Here is a 17,059-nt window from a genome sequence, read left to right as displayed (position 1 = left end):
TATACAGGACTTTTGACCTTTTTACAATGGATATTTATGATCATAGAATATTATTTTTTGAACATGATGCAAATCCAAAGCTGATTCCCCCCCCTCCCATCATGGTTTCAGATGTGTATGTCAGAAATTCAGCAAAGACAAATGCTACATGCTAATTCATGATGATTTGAGTCAGCATACCGTATGAGAGTGGCAAGTGGTTGAGATCGTCACCTGCCACCATGGGGATCCCGGTTCAAGTCACTGACTGACACAAAAATGGGTGTGTGCGGGGGGGGGGACTCATCATTTGCTGTGGCCACAAGTGTGATGGGTTAAATGCAGAGGAAAATAAATTGTGTGCCTGTGCTTAAGGTAATAAAGATTATTCTTTTTTTAGTTTGCTACAACAGACGTGAGTAAGCACCTGATTGTCTCAATGTGAGGAGATTCTGACGGCAGTTTGATTTTAATAAAATCCTTCACAGGGACTAATAATAATAAGAAGACTGTACAGAAACATAAAAAAAAGGGAAGGGATACATTCTCAGGGCGTTCCAGCCAGGTCCATGTCACAGGGCGGGCAAACTTGCCGTGAACTGCATTCCAACTCATTCACGAATCTTTCCAAAAACTCTTGGAGATGGCTTAGAATCCAGTGCACTTTTTCTGCATTTTATTTCACGTTTATATTTATATATATGTATATAATTATGTATTTTTACATCTTTGTTATTTAAACAACACCAAAAACAGTGTTTGTCTCGCTTTTTTCCCCTCCAACTGGCTGTGGCATAATAAAGCATTGAAACCTGTAGTCTGATCATCGCCACTGTTCTTATTGTTTTTTTTTTTTGTGTAATCTCTGGAGGCTACAAGCTGCTTCTTCCGCCAACACACACACAATGTACACAGAGTCAATGCATGTGGTGACTGAGGAGTAAAGCTTTAGCAATGAAATCAACCAAAAAGCAGGCACTGAGCACCGAGTACAGGAAAAAAAAGATAAAAAAAAAAGGGCATCTGGTGCATCCGTTGTAGTCAGTGAGGTCCAAGCGCTTGGCCGTGAGTCTTTGGAGCTACATGACGCCACCTGACGGTTAAACGGCCTCATCTCATGTTTGAAAAATCTGACGTGTGTTCTTAGGAGATGATCTCCAGGATGTAGAAGACCAGCTCCATGACCACGGGACCCTCGCTAAGCTGGCATGCGCCGCCGTGGATGACGGGGATGAGCGCGCTGTCCAAGTCACTAAGGTACGCCGGAGGAAGAGGCTGCCCGTTGCTGCCCGCCAGGTAGCCCACCTGGAAAGGGAACAAAAACAAGTGAGACGCTACAGAAGATTTATGATGTCTGTGTATTGTAGAAATACTTTATCATGAGAGAAAATGATACCAAGGCAAGGCAAATTTATTTTTATAGCGCATTTCATACACAAGGTAACTATATTGATATTTTGTCCCTAACTCGTCATTAATTGCTCAACTACTGAACATACAGTGATGCCTTGTGATACGGGTTTAATTCGTTCTGTGTCCATGTTTGTAACTCAAAACACTTGTTTTTCAAATTATCTTTCCCGATTGAAATGAATAGAACAGCCATTAATCTGTTCCAGCTTCCCCCCAAAAATGTTTTTTTAAATGTGTTTTTAGTAAGAAAAATAGTATAATATAATATTGTACTTATGTACTGTACTATAAAAAAAACATCCAGTAATTACAATTTTAAAAATGTGAAAAATTCAACAGTTTTTGCCACATTTTTTGCTTCAATGACATTGTGCTGCTCCTTCTGGTGAGTGTGCCTCGGCCACTAGAGGGCAGTATAATACATACGTACATACAGGAAGAAGATTGTCACAACTGCTCAGTTGAGCTGTCATTTTTTGCCAATGATAAAGAATATATGTCTGTGACTGAGTATGTTCTCTGTCTAAATGTGCTGCTCCACCATTTGCGTTCAAAAATCCGTTGCTTAAAAAGGGTTACAAACGGACATTATTAAGGCATAGCTAAATGGTGGTTTTAAATACACAAACTGTAATTCTCTCTGTTTTATGTCTAGTTTGACAATAAACTTCAATTGGGAGTGGCAATAAACAGCATAAAGCCTCTTTTGGAAGAATTGAGGATAAGCGGTACAGAAAATGGATGAATGGATGGATGTCATTATCTGCCAAATTGCTACTTGCTGGGAAGTGAGTTGAGTTCACTGCCACCATACAACGGTCGCATCCCACATTTTTGCTCGCAAGTCAAGCAAAAATCGGCCAAACAACAGCTCGTATCTAGAAAAACCCCTAAGTCGGGTCACCGTCTCTCAAGGCACCACTGTACTTGGATAATCAGTAATAATAGCAATATTGAATGTTGGTGAATATTTTGTCCCAAATTTGTTATCAACGTCCGTATCAATACTGTATCATACTGCGATAGCAATATTTTGTTCCAAAATTACTACCATGTAATTCAAAGATTAGATGAATATGGATAGCTGATGGTGCCATCTCAATACAGTATCATGAGATACTCCAATATACCCACCGAAAAATTCTGAAAAAAATCTCAAAAGTCAAATAAAATTTGAAGCTCTGTCATCACATGTGATTTCAGCAAATCTTGTGAGACTCCAGCAAATCTTTTGAGATTCCAGCAATACCTATAAATTATGTCTATCAGAGTGAGTAGTTTTACTTCTTTTTCCACTTATATGACAGTCAGAATTTTGAAAATAACTCAACATCTGCCTGTATAGTCAAAGGATTTATGGTGGTCTGAACTGGTGTTACATCTGTTAAAAGTTTGCACTTGCACACGGTTATAAGACCTTTTTTGTGACTTTCGGCTCCTCTAATCAGTGCTCGCAGGTTTTGGGTGACCTTCCCGACACAGCCCTCCCACTCATGCACATTACCCACGTCATGGCCATAAGACCTGTTTATGTGTGTGCTTTGTTTTCCATATGTTTTGAAAAGTATTTTATTTTTTTATGCTACTTTGTGATGCTACAGAGCGGGATACAAAACAACAAGATAGCCGTTGAAAAATGCAGCGGTTTACAATGGACTTAAAGATGGGATTTGGGTTTTTGCTTTATTGAATTTACTGGCGAGTGCCCTTTTTGTGAGTAGTGTACCACTGTACCACTTAAATGTGTGAATGGTTGTTTGTCTAACTCTTGTTTGCCCTGCGATTGGTGGCGACCAGGTGTACCTTGTCTATTGCCCGAAGTCAGCTGGGATAGGCTCCAGCTCATCGTAATGACGAGAGGGTGCTATAGAAAATGGATGTTTGGATATAATACCTGGTCCGAGTCAAGTGTGACGCGCAGGCCCAGCTTGGCCTTGCCGTCCTCCTTGAGCAGCTTGAGGTGCGGGCACAGCGCCATGCAGAAGGCCCGTGCCACGTTCTCCGTCAGGCGGCTGTGGTCGGCCGGGTCGCTCAGGCCGCTGGGCTGGTCGTCACTCTGGAGGAAAAACACCTAGCGGGAGAGAGGAGCAAGATTTTTAGTTTTTATTTGACATACAACATAAAATAAATAAATAAATTATAATAAAACAAAAAAATGGAGATGCACATTTTCATTGGATTCTTTTGGGGATTAATGCAACAAAACGTTTGCTTTACCTCCGTCCAGCGGATAACTTTGCCATTGGCCTTGAACTCGGAGCCATGGAAGATCTTCACGCTGGCGATGGACTCCATCGACTTGCTGTCAATTGGACTGATGACGCTGAAATGAAACAGTTTTTAGGTCTTTAGGTAATCATATGACAGTAGAATGACACTTACATTAGCAATCTGTAAAGCACTCATCATGACCTTTCATTTGAGGTACGACTTGATGTGGTTTGCTGCATATTTATTTCTGACGTTATCACAGGTGAACTTTGACCTTCGGCAATCCCTTGAAAAGCAAGGTCAACAGTCACCCAAATGTAATCGGCTGAGGGCTAGCTACACTGCAAAAACTAGGCTTTAAAAACAAGAAAATAAAAAACCAAAAAAGTAATAAAATGAGGAAGGTTACCTAAAGTTGGAAAAAACTTTTTGTCATATGTTAAAACTGGGCGGCATGGTGGTCGACTGGTTAGGGCGTCTGCCTCACAGTTCTGAGGACCGGGGTTCAATCCCCGGCCCAGCTGTGTGGAGTTTGCATGTTCATTATACTGTATATACTGTATTTGTACGGCTTAGCAGCTTCCAACCAGAGCTCGCTGCCAACCTGGAAATGTCATTTTTTATTGTGAAAGCTCATGTGATACGACCTAGCTATTTTTGATTGGCCGTTACATCTCTGATGTTGCGACGTCGTTCACCTTTTGTATTAAAATTTTGTATCACAGCAAACCTAGTGGCCGATGAGTCAGCCATTCATAAAAACTAGTTGCAGGACCCCCCACACTACACGACAGTGCAGTCACGTTCGGTCGCGTAGCTCGGTGTGCGGTGGGCCTGAAAAGTTGCGACACCAAAGAACCTTTGTGGTGAATATCACACGTTTGGGTGCTGATTTGTGAGTCGAAGAAAGTGAAAAGCATATAATTATATTTAATTTCACGGTCGTTTGGAGTTCGGCCTTGTCAAGTGGGCGGCCAAGCCACATGAAGCGATGGAACACAAGGTGATGATTGGCTTATGTAGCTGGGTTCATGATTGAGCTTAGCCCCAGTTTCAATTCCTGGTTCAACCACCAGAGGTCGCCAAACCAAATTTAGATCATGAAGTATGAGTCTCCAGGTCAAGCATAAGTCTTCTTAAATATAACCATTTGTTCGATTATATATCCATGAGATATTTTGATGCTCCTTTTGATGTTATAACTCAGATGTTCTTTTGGAAACCATTGATAAGAAGTACATCAAGCCTAGTAAGGCTGTTATACATTATTTTTACTTTTGTATTACTATGCTTTGGAACAGCTTTTATGCAAAAACTGTAACCTGTGTAAGATTGTCTCTCTCAGGCAACGCAGCACAAGATGTACTACGAAGGGAAGAGGGTACCTGTCGAATGCATGAGAGAATTGTATTCACATGAATGTATATACATTTATTTAACATTTAACATATACACATGTATTGCATTTAACATATACACAAGTATTCCACTCACAATATTACCCTTTCACTCGGTGCGGTTACTCATCAAGGGGTGATAAGTGAGGGCAGACCGGATTGGCTCCGTATAACTAAAGGCAGTTAGCACACCTAGGCGAATTCATCTCGACACCGGCTTAACAGCTCCTCGTCCCCTTGCGCGTACGGCGTTGGTGCCGGTAAGGGAAAAGGGGGGAGCTTGACCCTTTAAACGGAGAGTCGGTCAGGAGATTTCTCCCGATTAGTCCTGCGGATAAGCGAAATCTGACAGCCTCGTGGGAGGTCAGGGCTCTATGGAGTGCCACGCCAGCAGTCTTTGAAAAGGCCCAAGTTCTCACCCCTTGTTGAAGTCATGGTCGTCGTCAGTCCACTGGATGTGCACCAGCTCCTGGTTGTCCTCCTGCTCAGCTTTACCACACGTGATGGTGAAGTCTTTCATGTCCCTCAGCGCTTGCCGTAGAGCGTCCATGGTCTCGGCCGTGATCTGGATCATCACGCCGTCTGAGAAAGTAGACAGGATGACGCCATAGCGTTAATTGTACAGGCATAACACAGTAAAAAAAATACGAGCTGGGATGTAGGAGACAGCAGCTCCTCCGTGAGTACGCTCATTGTGTTTGTGTTTTATTGTTCTCCTGGCATTCAATAAATGGCTGAAGAGTACATCAGCAGCGCTGCCAACCTATAGAAATTCACTTCCAGAACAATATATCCAAATTTGTCTGAATACTCATATTTTCAAAATTTTGTCAAAACCACTATCGCGGAACAGATCAGATCTCAAAAGTCAATTTAAACTCAGCACTCTATTTTGCAAAGAAACAAATAACATTGCTGATAGATTGAATTGGATAGTTTATGCATGAACAATAGTTTAGATTTCTATTTTGTGAATGTACTTGTATAGCTGTCTTCTCTTTTATGCTATTTATATTATATATTTATATTTCCTATATCCACTATTGCTACTGAAATGATGTAAATTTCCCCATTGTGGGACTACTAAAGGATATCTTACAGTATATTACAAATATTTATTAATAATAATAATGTACTTTTAACCTGACCTCGTTCTCAGATGACGTCTCCTGAGACATTAATTCATTTCCGGTTCAGAGGGCGTCTTGTGAGGCCATGAATTATTTTACATTTACATCTCCAGACGCGTATTAATTGGCTTGTTATTTTGTTGTTCAAACTTGGTTACTCTTTCCTGTAACGCGGTTCCAGCCAGATCTATGTAACAAGTGTACTGTATTACCCAATCACTTATTTCAGTGTTTTGCGACTTCATGACACGATAGGTGAGCAATTAGCAACACGGTTTTCCGTCTTTTTCTACCCACTCCTCGCCCTACCTTCATGATAATGTTAAGGATACGTGTACAAAGCATGGTAAGAAGTGTAGCTTATTTGCTACGATGGAGGCGATTAGTAACTTACAATGCGTTGACACCAGTCGCAAAGAGAACTTTCGCCTTTGCGGAATAAAATAGTGTGCTCCAAGCAGCTTTCCCCCCTCTTTTTATGAAAACAATATAGTGTTTATTTCATCTAATTCATTTATAAAAATTTTGGCATGGTGGCCGGACACAGCGCCATACAGGCCGGTAACGTAGGACGCTGGATTCCCCCACCAAAATAAAGCGGAACAGTGGCTCTCCTGTCCCACATGGAAAGGAATTACAGTGAGTAGGGGTGTCACAAGCTGATCTTTGAGATCGGGAATCGGTCCAATGTCAGCAAAAAAAGAAATAAAAAATATCGGACTGGATCTAAAATCTCAGATTTTACCACTCTTATACAACCCCAATTCCAATGAAGTTGGGACGTTGTGTTACACCTAAATAAAAACAAAACACAATGGTTTGAAAATCTGATTCAACCTATATTTAATTGAATACACTACAAAGACAAGATATTTAATGTTCAAACTGATAAACTTTATTGTTTTTAGCAAATAATCATTAATTTAGAATTTTATGGCTGCAACACGTTCCAAAAAAGCTGGGACAGGGTCATGTTTACCATTGTGTTTGATCACCTTTTCGTTTAACAACATTCAATAAACGTTTGGGAACTGAGGACACTAATTGTTGAAGCTTTGGAGGTGGAATTCCTTCCCAGTCTTGCTTGATGTACAGCTTCAGCTGTTCAACAGTCCGGGGTCTCCGTTGTCGTATTTTACGCTTCATAATGCGCCACACATTTTCAATGGTGGACAGTCTAGTACCCGCACTCTTTTACAACGAAGCCACGCTGTTGTAACAGGTGCAGAATGTGGTTTGGCATTGTCTTGCTGAAATAAGCAGGGGCGTCCATGAAAAAGACATTGCTTGGATGGCAGCATATGTTTCTCCAAAACCTGTATGTACCTTTCAGCATTAATGGTGCCGTCACAGATGTGCAAGTTACCCATGACATAGGCACTAACACAGCCCCACATCCCTAAATTCCTTGCAATAGTATATTGAGTAACATTGTCCTTAAACTGTTCGACTATTTTCTCATACACTTGTTCACAAAGAGGTGAATCTCGCCCCATCTTTGCTTGTGAATGACTGAGCAATTCAAGGAAGCTCCTTTTATACCCAACCATGGCACCCACCTGTTCCCAATTAGCCTGTTCACCTGTGGGATGTTCCAAACAGGTGTTTGATGAGCATTCCTCAACTTTCTCAGTCTTTTTTGCCACCTGTCCCAGCTTTTTTGGAACGTGTTGCAGCCATAAAATTCTAAGTTAATGATTATTTGCTAAAAACAATAAAGTTTATCAGTTTGAACATTAAATATATTTGTCTTTGTAGTGTATTCAATTAAATATAGGTTGAACATGATTTGCAAATCATTTTATTCTGTTTTTATTTGTTTAACACAACGTCCCAACTTCATTGGAATTGGGGTTGTGCAAGCAGTCCATTCCAGGGCGTGATTGGGAGGAACGGCCCCCCTGATCAGAACCCGAGCGGTGTTCTGTTATTGGGCTTCTGTGCTCATCACGGATTGTCCATAAAGACCACCATGCTCAAGGATAAGGGTGTCCACATGTGCACTTGGCACCAGGACACCCTAGGTCGCAGTTCAATGATCGACTTTGTGGTCGTGTCATCGGACTTGCGGCCGAGGGGCGCAGCTGTCAACTGATCACCACCTGGTGGTGAGTTGGCTTCGATGGTGGGGGAAGATGCCGGTCCGACGTGGCAGGCCAAAACGTATTGTGAGGGTCTGCTGGGAACGTCTGGAGGAATCCCCTGTCAGAAGGAGTTTCAACTCCCACCTCCGACAGAACTTTGCTCATGTTCCGGGGGCGGCGGGGAACATCGAGTCCAATTGGACCATGTTCCGCACCTCCATTGCTGAGGCGGCCGACCGCAGCTGTGGCCGTAAGGTGGTCGGTGCCTGTCGTGATGGGAATCCCCGCACCCGTTGGTGGACACTAACGGTGAGGGATGCCGTCAAGCTGAAGAAGGAGTCCTCTCGGGCCTTTTTGGCCTGTGGGACTCCTGAGGCAGCTGATAGGTACCGGCTGGCCAAGCGGAATGCAGCTTTGGTGGTCGCTGAAGCGTGTATGGGAGGAGTTCGGTGAGGCCATGGAGTTCGACTTCCGGACGGCTTCGAGGAAATTCTGGTCCACCGTCCGTCGTCTCAGGAGGGGGAAGCAGTGCACCATCAACACTGTGTATAGTGGGGATGGGGCGCTGCTGACCTCGACTCGGGACGTTGTGAGTCGGTGGGGAGAATACTTCGAAGACCTCCTCAATTCCACCGACACGCCTTCCCATGAGGAAGCAGAGTCTGGGGTCTCTGAGGCGGGCTCTCCTATCTCTGGGGTTGAGGTCACTGAGGTGGTTAAAAACCTCGTCGGTGGCAAGGCCCGGGGGTGGATGAGATTCGCCCAGAGTCCCTAAAGGCTCTGGATGTTGTGGTGCTGTCCTGGTTGACACGCCTCTGCAACATCGCATGGACATCAGGGACAGTGCCTGTGGGGGGTGCTTAGGGAGTATGGCTTACCGAACCCTCTGATACGGGCTGTTCGCTCCCCGTACGACCGGAGTCAGAGTTTGGTCCGCATATCCGGCAGTAAGTCGGACTCGTTTCCGGTGAGGGTTGGACTCCGCCAAGGCTACCCTGGCCCCACCGATTCTGTTCATAACTTTTATGGACAGAATTTCGAGGCGCAGCCGAGGCGTAGAGGGGGGTCCGGTTTGGTGGGCTCAGTATTGCATCTCTGCTTTTAGCAGATGCTGTGGTTCTGTTGGCTTCATCAGGCCGTGATCTCCAACTCTCACTGGAGCGGTTCGCAGCCGAGTGTGAAGCGGCTGGAATGAGAATCAGCACCTCCAAATCGGAGACCATGGTCCTCAGTCGGAAAAGGGTGGCGTGCCCTTTCCAGGTCGGGGATGAGATCCTGCCCCAAGTGGAGGAGTTCAAGTATCTTGGGGTCTTGTTCACGAGTGAGGGAAGAATGGAACGGGAGATCGACAGGCGGATCGGTGCAGCGTCTGCAGTGATGCGGACTTTGTATCGATCCGTTGTGGTGAAGAAGGAGCTAAGCCGAAAGGCGAAGCTCTCGATTTACCGGTCTAGGTTCCTACCCTCACCTATGGTCACGAGCTGTGAGTCGTAAGCGAATGAATACGATCCTGGATACAAGCGGCCGAAATGAGTTTCCTCCGCAGGGCTCTCCCTTAGAGATAGGGTGAGAAGCGCGGTCATCAGGGGGACGACCCAGGACACGCTGGAGAGACTACGTCTTTCGGCTGGCCTGGGAACGCCTCGGGATCCCCCCGGAAGAGCTGGATGAAGTGGCTGGGGAGAGGGAAGTCTGGGCATCCCTGCTAAAGCTACTGCCCCCGCAACCCGACCTCGGATAAGCGGTAGAAAATTGATGGATGGATGGATATACATATATTATATATATTCTTCAAATTCTGTGAAGAAATAGTTATAATAATATTCGATCGTGACTTTTACTACTTTATTTGTATACGGATTGCGTGTCACACTCCCCCTCAGAGGCCAAGACGGGCATAGCAGGAACAGCGATTGTCAATAAATCTAAACTCCAGTTGCGTCAAGACGTTTAGAAGTGTATTGCTGCGCATGAGGAGAAAGCAAATGATGTTCCCACCATATACTGACAGTAAAAAAATACCTGAATTGAACTTTAATTGTGATTTTGCACATTAAAAGTATAATTCGTATTTTATATATATATATATATATATATATATATATATATATATATATATATAATTATTTTTCAGGATTTCCTACTATAATTGTTATTTTATTCAATTGTAGTACATTCTTATTTTTAAAGAATTCAAGGCTGCAATATCGGTAACGGATCAGAAGTGAAAAAGTTGGATCGGGACATCCCTAACAGTAAGAACGTATATTGTAAAAACGAGTTGTTTAAAAAAACAGAGATAGAGCCAGGGTGCCAACAATGAACTGCAATATACTGGGCGAAAACTGAAGGGTCTACAACTCCACAAACAACAGTGATCTACCTTCTACTATGCTGGTTTTGGCTAAAATGCCCGATGAGGCTTTCAGGGCACCGCTGAACACGAAGAAACAAGCGCCCGTCACTGAAAAGCAAGTAGACAGGACAATTGAGTGCTTGCGAAAAGTCCGGAGGAGGCGGCGGGAGTTTGTTTTTAGGTTACCTTTGCGCGGCTGGTGATGGATGCTGATGGCCTGCGTCTGGTAGTTGCCATCGTCGTTCTGCACACACACCAAGTGCGAGTCGGCGCGCTCATTGAAGCACGCACCCATGGCCAACACATGCTCATTGGATTTATTCATGGCCTTCATCAACTACGACGACATACACATACCCATGCGCACACACACACACACACACACACACACACATGCAGTGATTAAACCTAACTGCGGTAAAAACATCAAAAGGCATCGAGGCGACAGATTGCAGAAGAGGGAAGGCAGGCGGGTGTCGGCAGCTGGAAGCTTGCTTGTTTTTTAATCCAGTCGGATTATCTGAATTCTTGATAGGCAGACCTAAACTTTTAAACACGAAGAGCTTTCGTCAAGAGACGGGGCAGCATCACATGACCCATTTTGGCATAAAAGAATACCCATGCCAACATACCATCCCACGCTGGAAAAAAAAGTACATTTGAAGCTTTAGTTTATTTGGGTATAAAGGAAAAAAAATTATGGTGTGGCCAATATCATCCCCTGACCTCACCCTGACCTCATTGAGAACCTGAGCCTTATCATTAAAAAGATGACAGTATACCTCAAAACAATATCTCTGGGAGGCAATTGTTGCATCATGATATCACAGAGGAGTTCCAATGTTAACATTTTTTTTTTTTGTCAAAATAGCATTTTTTGGTATAACAATTTTTTTTCCAGTTCTTTACAACTTGTTAGTTTTTTTTCCCTGTTGGGCATAATTTGGAACACTGGCTTTTGAGTGATGATGTAAAATCCCTGACTGTTGTCATCATGGTGGTTTTGTTCAATAAAATCCTGATTATTATTATGATTATGATAATCTAATTTTGGATGAGGAAAAAAAAATGATGAAAAAAAAACCCACATTGAATGATCCACGACGTCGCTATGAACGCTTGGCCGCAGAGATATCCCCAACGGCCAATCAGAGCAAAACTGTTTTCCATATTTAAATTGAGAAGATCAGAGATCCAATCAAAGCAAAGTCTATTTAAATGTCGGATATTAATGAGAAATCCACTCAAGAATAGCTTGAAAAATGGCATGCTGGGCAATATCACCCCAAATTATCTCACAAACCCGATATAACAAAACAAAAGGCAGCTTCTATATCAATGAAAAATTGTGTACGTACATTACGGAGCTCCGCACACACTGCAGCCCGCATTTAGAGTCGCTGTTTTTGAACTGTAAGCCATTCTACTCGCCGCGTGAATTTGCATCTTTCATTCTCGCCGGTGTTTACGTTCCACCCCAAGCTATCACGAACGCCGCACTGCTAACGCTCGCTGAACAAGTAAACGAAAATTGAAAACAAAAAAACAGACTCACCCTTCATTGTTCTCAGGGACTTTAACAAAGCTAAACTCAACCACAAACTCCCTAAATTCAAGCAGCACATCGACTGTCCTACCAAGGAAAATAACATTTTAGACCACTGCTATACTACGCTAAATAATGTATAGCGTGGCATACCTCATGCAGCACTGGGCTCGTCTGCTCACTGCTTAATTCACTTAATACCAACATACAGGCAAGAACTTAAATGTGCGAAGCCTACAGTGAAAACAGTGAAAAAGTGGACCAATGAAGCAAAGACAGAACTTCAAAACTGTTTAGACTGCACAGACTGGAGTGTCTTTGAAAATTCAGCTGGCAGCCTGGATGTATATACGGACACTGTCACATCCTATATCAGTTTCTGTGAAGAGGTGTGTGTACCAATAAATTCATTTCGCACATTCAATAACAACAAACCGTGGTTCACTGCCAAACTTAAGCAACTTCGCCAGGCTAAAGAGGACGCATATCGAAGTTGGGACAGGTCCCTGTATAATCGCACTAGAAACCAGCTGACTAAAGAAATTAACATTGCAAAGAGAAACTATGCAGTAAAGTTAGAAAAACAGTTTAGCGCTAACGACTCTAAATCAGTCTGGAATGCATTAGAATCGCTAACCAATTACAAACAACGATCCCCCCAAGTTGAGAACATTAGTAGACTAGCAGACGACTTGAACACCTTCTACTGCAGATTTGAAAAGGACACTTTCACACCCCACACCCACTCAGACGCACCACCGACCACAATCACACCTCTGACTTCTGCGTTGACCATCCACGAACAGGATGTGAGACGCATCTTCAAACAACGAAAGATTAACAAAGCGGCAGGGACAGACTTTGTGTCCCCATCCTGCCTCAAAGTCTGCATGGACCAGCTCGCTCCAGTCTTCACACAGACCTTGTATAGATCTCTGGAACTGTGCGAAGTACCAGCCTGTTTCAAATGCTCCACCATCATCCGAGTCCCCAAGAAACCTGGAATTTCGGGTCTGAATGACTACAGGCCTGTCGCCATGACATCTGTGGTCATGAAGCCCTTTGAACACCTCGTGCTGGACCACCTCAACAGCGTGACAGGTCGCCTGCTGGACCCCCTTCAGTTTGCTTACCGAGCAAACAGGTCCGCGGATGATGCAGTCAACATGGGACTGCACTTCATCGTAGAACACCTCGATGGCGCGGGGACCTACGCGAGGATCCTGTTCATGGACTTCAGCTCTGCATTCAACACCATCATCCCCGAACTCCTCTCCTCCAAGCTTCTCCAGCTCAGCGTCTCGCCTGCCATCTGCCAGTGGATTTACAGCTTCCTGACGGGCAGGACACAGCAGGTGAGGCTGGGGGACACCACCTCATCTACACTCACCACCAGCAAGTTTGTGTCCTCTTTCCGCTGCTCTTCTCTCTCTAACCAAACAACTGCACCTCAACGCACCCGGCTGTCAAACTCCTGAAGTTTGCAGATGACACCACAATCATCGGTCTCAAAGACGCCGACGAATCTGCATATCGGCAAGAAGTGGAGCGGCTGGAGCTGTGGTGCGGCCGACACAACCTGGCGCTGAACGCGCTCAAGACTGTAGAGAAGATAGTGGACTTCAGGAGCTTCGCCACAACTGCCCCTCACGCTGTCCAACTGCCTTGTGTCAACAATCGGAATTACAGTCTCTCAGGACCTGAAGTGGGAGTTCAACATCAACTCGATCCTCAAAAATACACAGCAGAGGATGTACTTCCTACGCCTTCTGAGGAAGCATGGCCTGTCACAGGAGCTGTTGAGGCAGTTCTACACAGCGGTCATCGAATCAGTCCTGTGTTCTTCAATCACAGTCTGGTTTGGTGCTGCTACAAAAAAGGACAAACTCCGACTGCAACAAGCAATCAAAACTGCTGGAAAGATTGTCAGTACTCCCCTACCCACCCTTTAGAACTTGCACGCTGCCAGAACTAAGACAAGAGCATGCAAAATCCTCTTGGACCCTCCACATCCTGGTCACAAGCTCTTCCAGCTCCTTCCTCCGGTAGGCGCTACCGAACAATGCAAACTAAAACTAGCAGGCATTCCAACAGCTTCTTCCCTCTTGCCATTAACTTCTTAAACAGTTAACTTACAATTCCATTGCAACATGCTGCCAATTTTTTCGTCTTTAGTTTGTTGTCAAATTTCTGTTGGGCCAATTATACATTATTTGTGCACTCACTGTAGTAGTCTCAACAGGCTGCACTATTTGCATATCTGTTGTTGACCAATACTGGCCACTCATGTGCCTGAGGGGCATCTGCACCATTTGCACAATCGACATTGTCCTAGACTATCGCATTACTATTCACTTTAAACTGAATACATTTCTTGAAGTCTCGGCACCCTATGCACAATGGTCATTGCACCGGACTATTGCTTTATTAGTCATTCAAACTGCACTCATTGCTAGAGAACTCTGCATCTTTATGCACAATTGTCAAAAACTTTTCTCTGTCAATTGAGTGTCTGTTGTCATACTAGAGCGGCTCCAACTACCGGAGACAAATTCCTTGTGTTTTTGACATACTTGGCGAAATAAAGATGATTCTGATAAGGACATCAAAGATTATTAAAAAATTGACAGCATGGGACCTTTCAGAAAATGAGCAAAAACAGCACATGCCGAAAACTGTGGAACACACTTTGAATCAGGATGAGAATCAGGCTGACCTCGTTGTAGCGGTTGCTGGGGATCTTGATGCTTGTCTTCTTCACCTCCATGTCCACTACCAAGCCTTTCACCACTGGCAGTGCGTATTGGTAGTTGCGGAAGTCCTGTGGGACAAATGACACAACATATGATGACACAAATGGTATAGCGGCGGTGGCAGTTATTGAGTGAACGTAAAGTCTTACTGCCAGAAGATTCATGATGGTGTGACCGGTCTCGCCAAAGAGCGGTTTCCGGAAGCGCACACTGAACAGTGGGCACGGGTAAACTGCCACAAATTCAACTGTTGTCATACACAGACATAATGTTATCGCTAAAAAATTGTAAAATGGCCCTCACATCGGTACTCAGCACCCAGCCGCAGCATAAGGCGAATGGGAAAGACCTTGGCCCAGGGCGTCTCCCACTTCTGAATTAGCACGCCGAAGAGGAAGGGTGGATTGGGCAGCAGCAGGTCCTGCAGGGACTGGAAAGAGGGGCTCACGTAGAGGAATCCGCCGTGCTCCCTACTGCCCAGGAAGCTCTGCGTGAAGAAGGAGTGGCTCAGGTGGCCCAGCACCTTGCCTGGAGGAGGAGGAGGAACTCCAGATTATACACACTCAAAGCCATTTAGTTTTTCAACAAAATAACAGAGGAAAGGTCCCCCCCAAAATTTGCGAATTCTGAACTGTGAATATGCAGAGGTTCACTGTGCATGGTTCAAATTTGGTGACAATCTAACTAAATATCTAGACTCAGTTCATTTTTGAAGGTGCCTTGGAAATGGCAAAAATGACCCTAAAATGTTGGTTCCAAACCAAAATAGCAGAATTCTTCCAGTTCTTTTCTGCATCGCTCATATAGGCTTTTATGTGGGTCTACTCATGACAGATATTGCCATTAAATTCCGTGTTGCTCAGGGGGAAAAAAAAGACCTCTGGAAATGTGCAAAATCCCCCTAAATTGTCTGCTTCAGACCAAAATGCCGGACTTTCTGTATCTTTTCAGGCATGGCTTTTTTCAACTTTATTTGTTGGTCTACTCATTTTAGATATTGTTTTTGAATTTTCTATTGCTAAGGGAACCTAGCTGAGGTACTCATGGAAATGGCAAAACTGACTCTAAAATGGCTGCTTCAATGGAAAATGTCAGACTTCCTGCATCTTTTCAACTATGGCTTCACGAGACTGACTTGTGGCTCCAAACAGGATGTGCTATTTATTTTCATGTTGTTAAGGGAAACAAAAACTCGAATTTCTCACAATTTTGCATCACCCATATGTCCTGTAAACATGGTTAAATTTGGTAGAAATTGGACAAAATGTCTAGGACGAGTCCATCTTTAAGGACCACTGGCCAAAAAGTTGGCTTCGAACTAAAATGGCTGATTTCCTGTTTCTTTTTGTCTTTGGCTTCTTGAGACTTCTCAGCGCTGATGTCTTACCGCTGAGGGTCTCCTGGTAGAGCTGCACAAAGTGTGTCAAGATGTCCTTTGGGATGGTCTTCTCGTCAGGTAGACACTGTAGCAGAACAACAACCTCAGCCTGGCCAACGGCATGCATGCCCTTTGTCGTCATGTACCAACACTTTCTGTTGACGTCTGACCAAAGAAGAATGAGGATGTCAGCAGCCCATTTAAAAGCCACATGGTTGTATAATGGTATGAAAGGTTATGTCAAACAATACATGCACATAATACAGAAACATGCACTTGTGTATATTATAGTTGTCCTGAGAGAAAATGTAACTGCAGCTGTAGTAAAAGCGATCCCTAGATATAATTTAATATACCAAATAGCTCTTGTGCATCCCTAAAATATTTTTCCCATTGTGCGGCCCTCTTGATGACAACTTACATATCAAGCCTGTGTGGGTTTTTCTCCGTGTACGCCGGTTTCCTCTCACATTCCAAAATCATGCATGGTAGGTTCATTGAAGACTAAATTGTCCGTCTGGATGAATGTGAGTATGAATGGTTGTTTCTTTATATGTGCCCTGCGACTGGTTGGCGACCAGTTCAGGGTGTAACCTGCCTCTCACCCAAAAGTCACCTGGGATAGGCTCCAGCACGGCCACGACCCTCGTGAGGGCAAGCAGCACAGAAAATTGATGGCTATATATACATATTTATACATATACACATATATATATACACACACATATATATGTGTGTGTGTATATATATATATACTTACACATATATGTGTATATATGTGTGTGTGTGTGTGTATATATATATATACATAT

At 43.9% G+C, this 17,059-nt stretch overlaps 1 protein-coding gene across 3 annotated transcripts in view; it reads right to left on the bottom strand.

The window, feature by feature from the left end:
• Positions 1 to 419: 419 nt before the first annotated feature.
• zfyve9a (zinc finger, FYVE domain containing 9a) overlaps positions 420 to 17,059 on the bottom strand; it is a 36,260-nt gene continuing 19,620 nt past the window's right edge. For 2 of the 3 annotated variants that reach the window (XM_061796965.1, XM_061796964.1), the window contains exons 10-19: positions 16,257 to 16,412; positions 15,173 to 15,397; positions 15,019 to 15,101; positions 14,833 to 14,937; positions 10,757 to 10,907; positions 10,598 to 10,678; positions 5,420 to 5,582; positions 3,610 to 3,715; positions 3,287 to 3,463; positions 420 to 1,284 (exon numbers count right to left, since the gene is read on the bottom strand). In XM_061796965.1, the coding sequence (XP_061652949.1) occupies positions 1,123 to 1,284; positions 3,287 to 3,463; positions 3,610 to 3,715; positions 5,420 to 5,582; positions 10,598 to 10,678; positions 10,757 to 10,907; positions 14,833 to 14,937; positions 15,019 to 15,101; positions 15,173 to 15,397; positions 16,257 to 16,412 (1,409 nt within the window). In that variant the 3' untranslated portion in view covers positions 420 to 1,122. The remainder of the gene's footprint in view (positions 1,285 to 3,286; positions 3,464 to 3,609; positions 3,716 to 5,419; positions 5,583 to 10,597; positions 10,679 to 10,756; positions 10,908 to 14,832; positions 14,938 to 15,018; positions 15,102 to 15,172; positions 15,398 to 16,256; positions 16,413 to 17,059) is intronic. The other variant, XM_061796966.1, reaches the window with a different exon arrangement.

Source organism: Phyllopteryx taeniolatus, chromosome 14 (assembly GCF_024500385.1).
Source record: "Phyllopteryx taeniolatus isolate TA_2022b chromosome 14, UOR_Ptae_1.2, whole genome shotgun sequence".
Classification (NCBI taxonomy): domain Eukaryota; kingdom Metazoa; phylum Chordata; class Actinopteri; order Syngnathiformes; family Syngnathidae; genus Phyllopteryx; species Phyllopteryx taeniolatus.
This window is presented reverse-complemented; position numbering and strand designations above follow the sequence as displayed.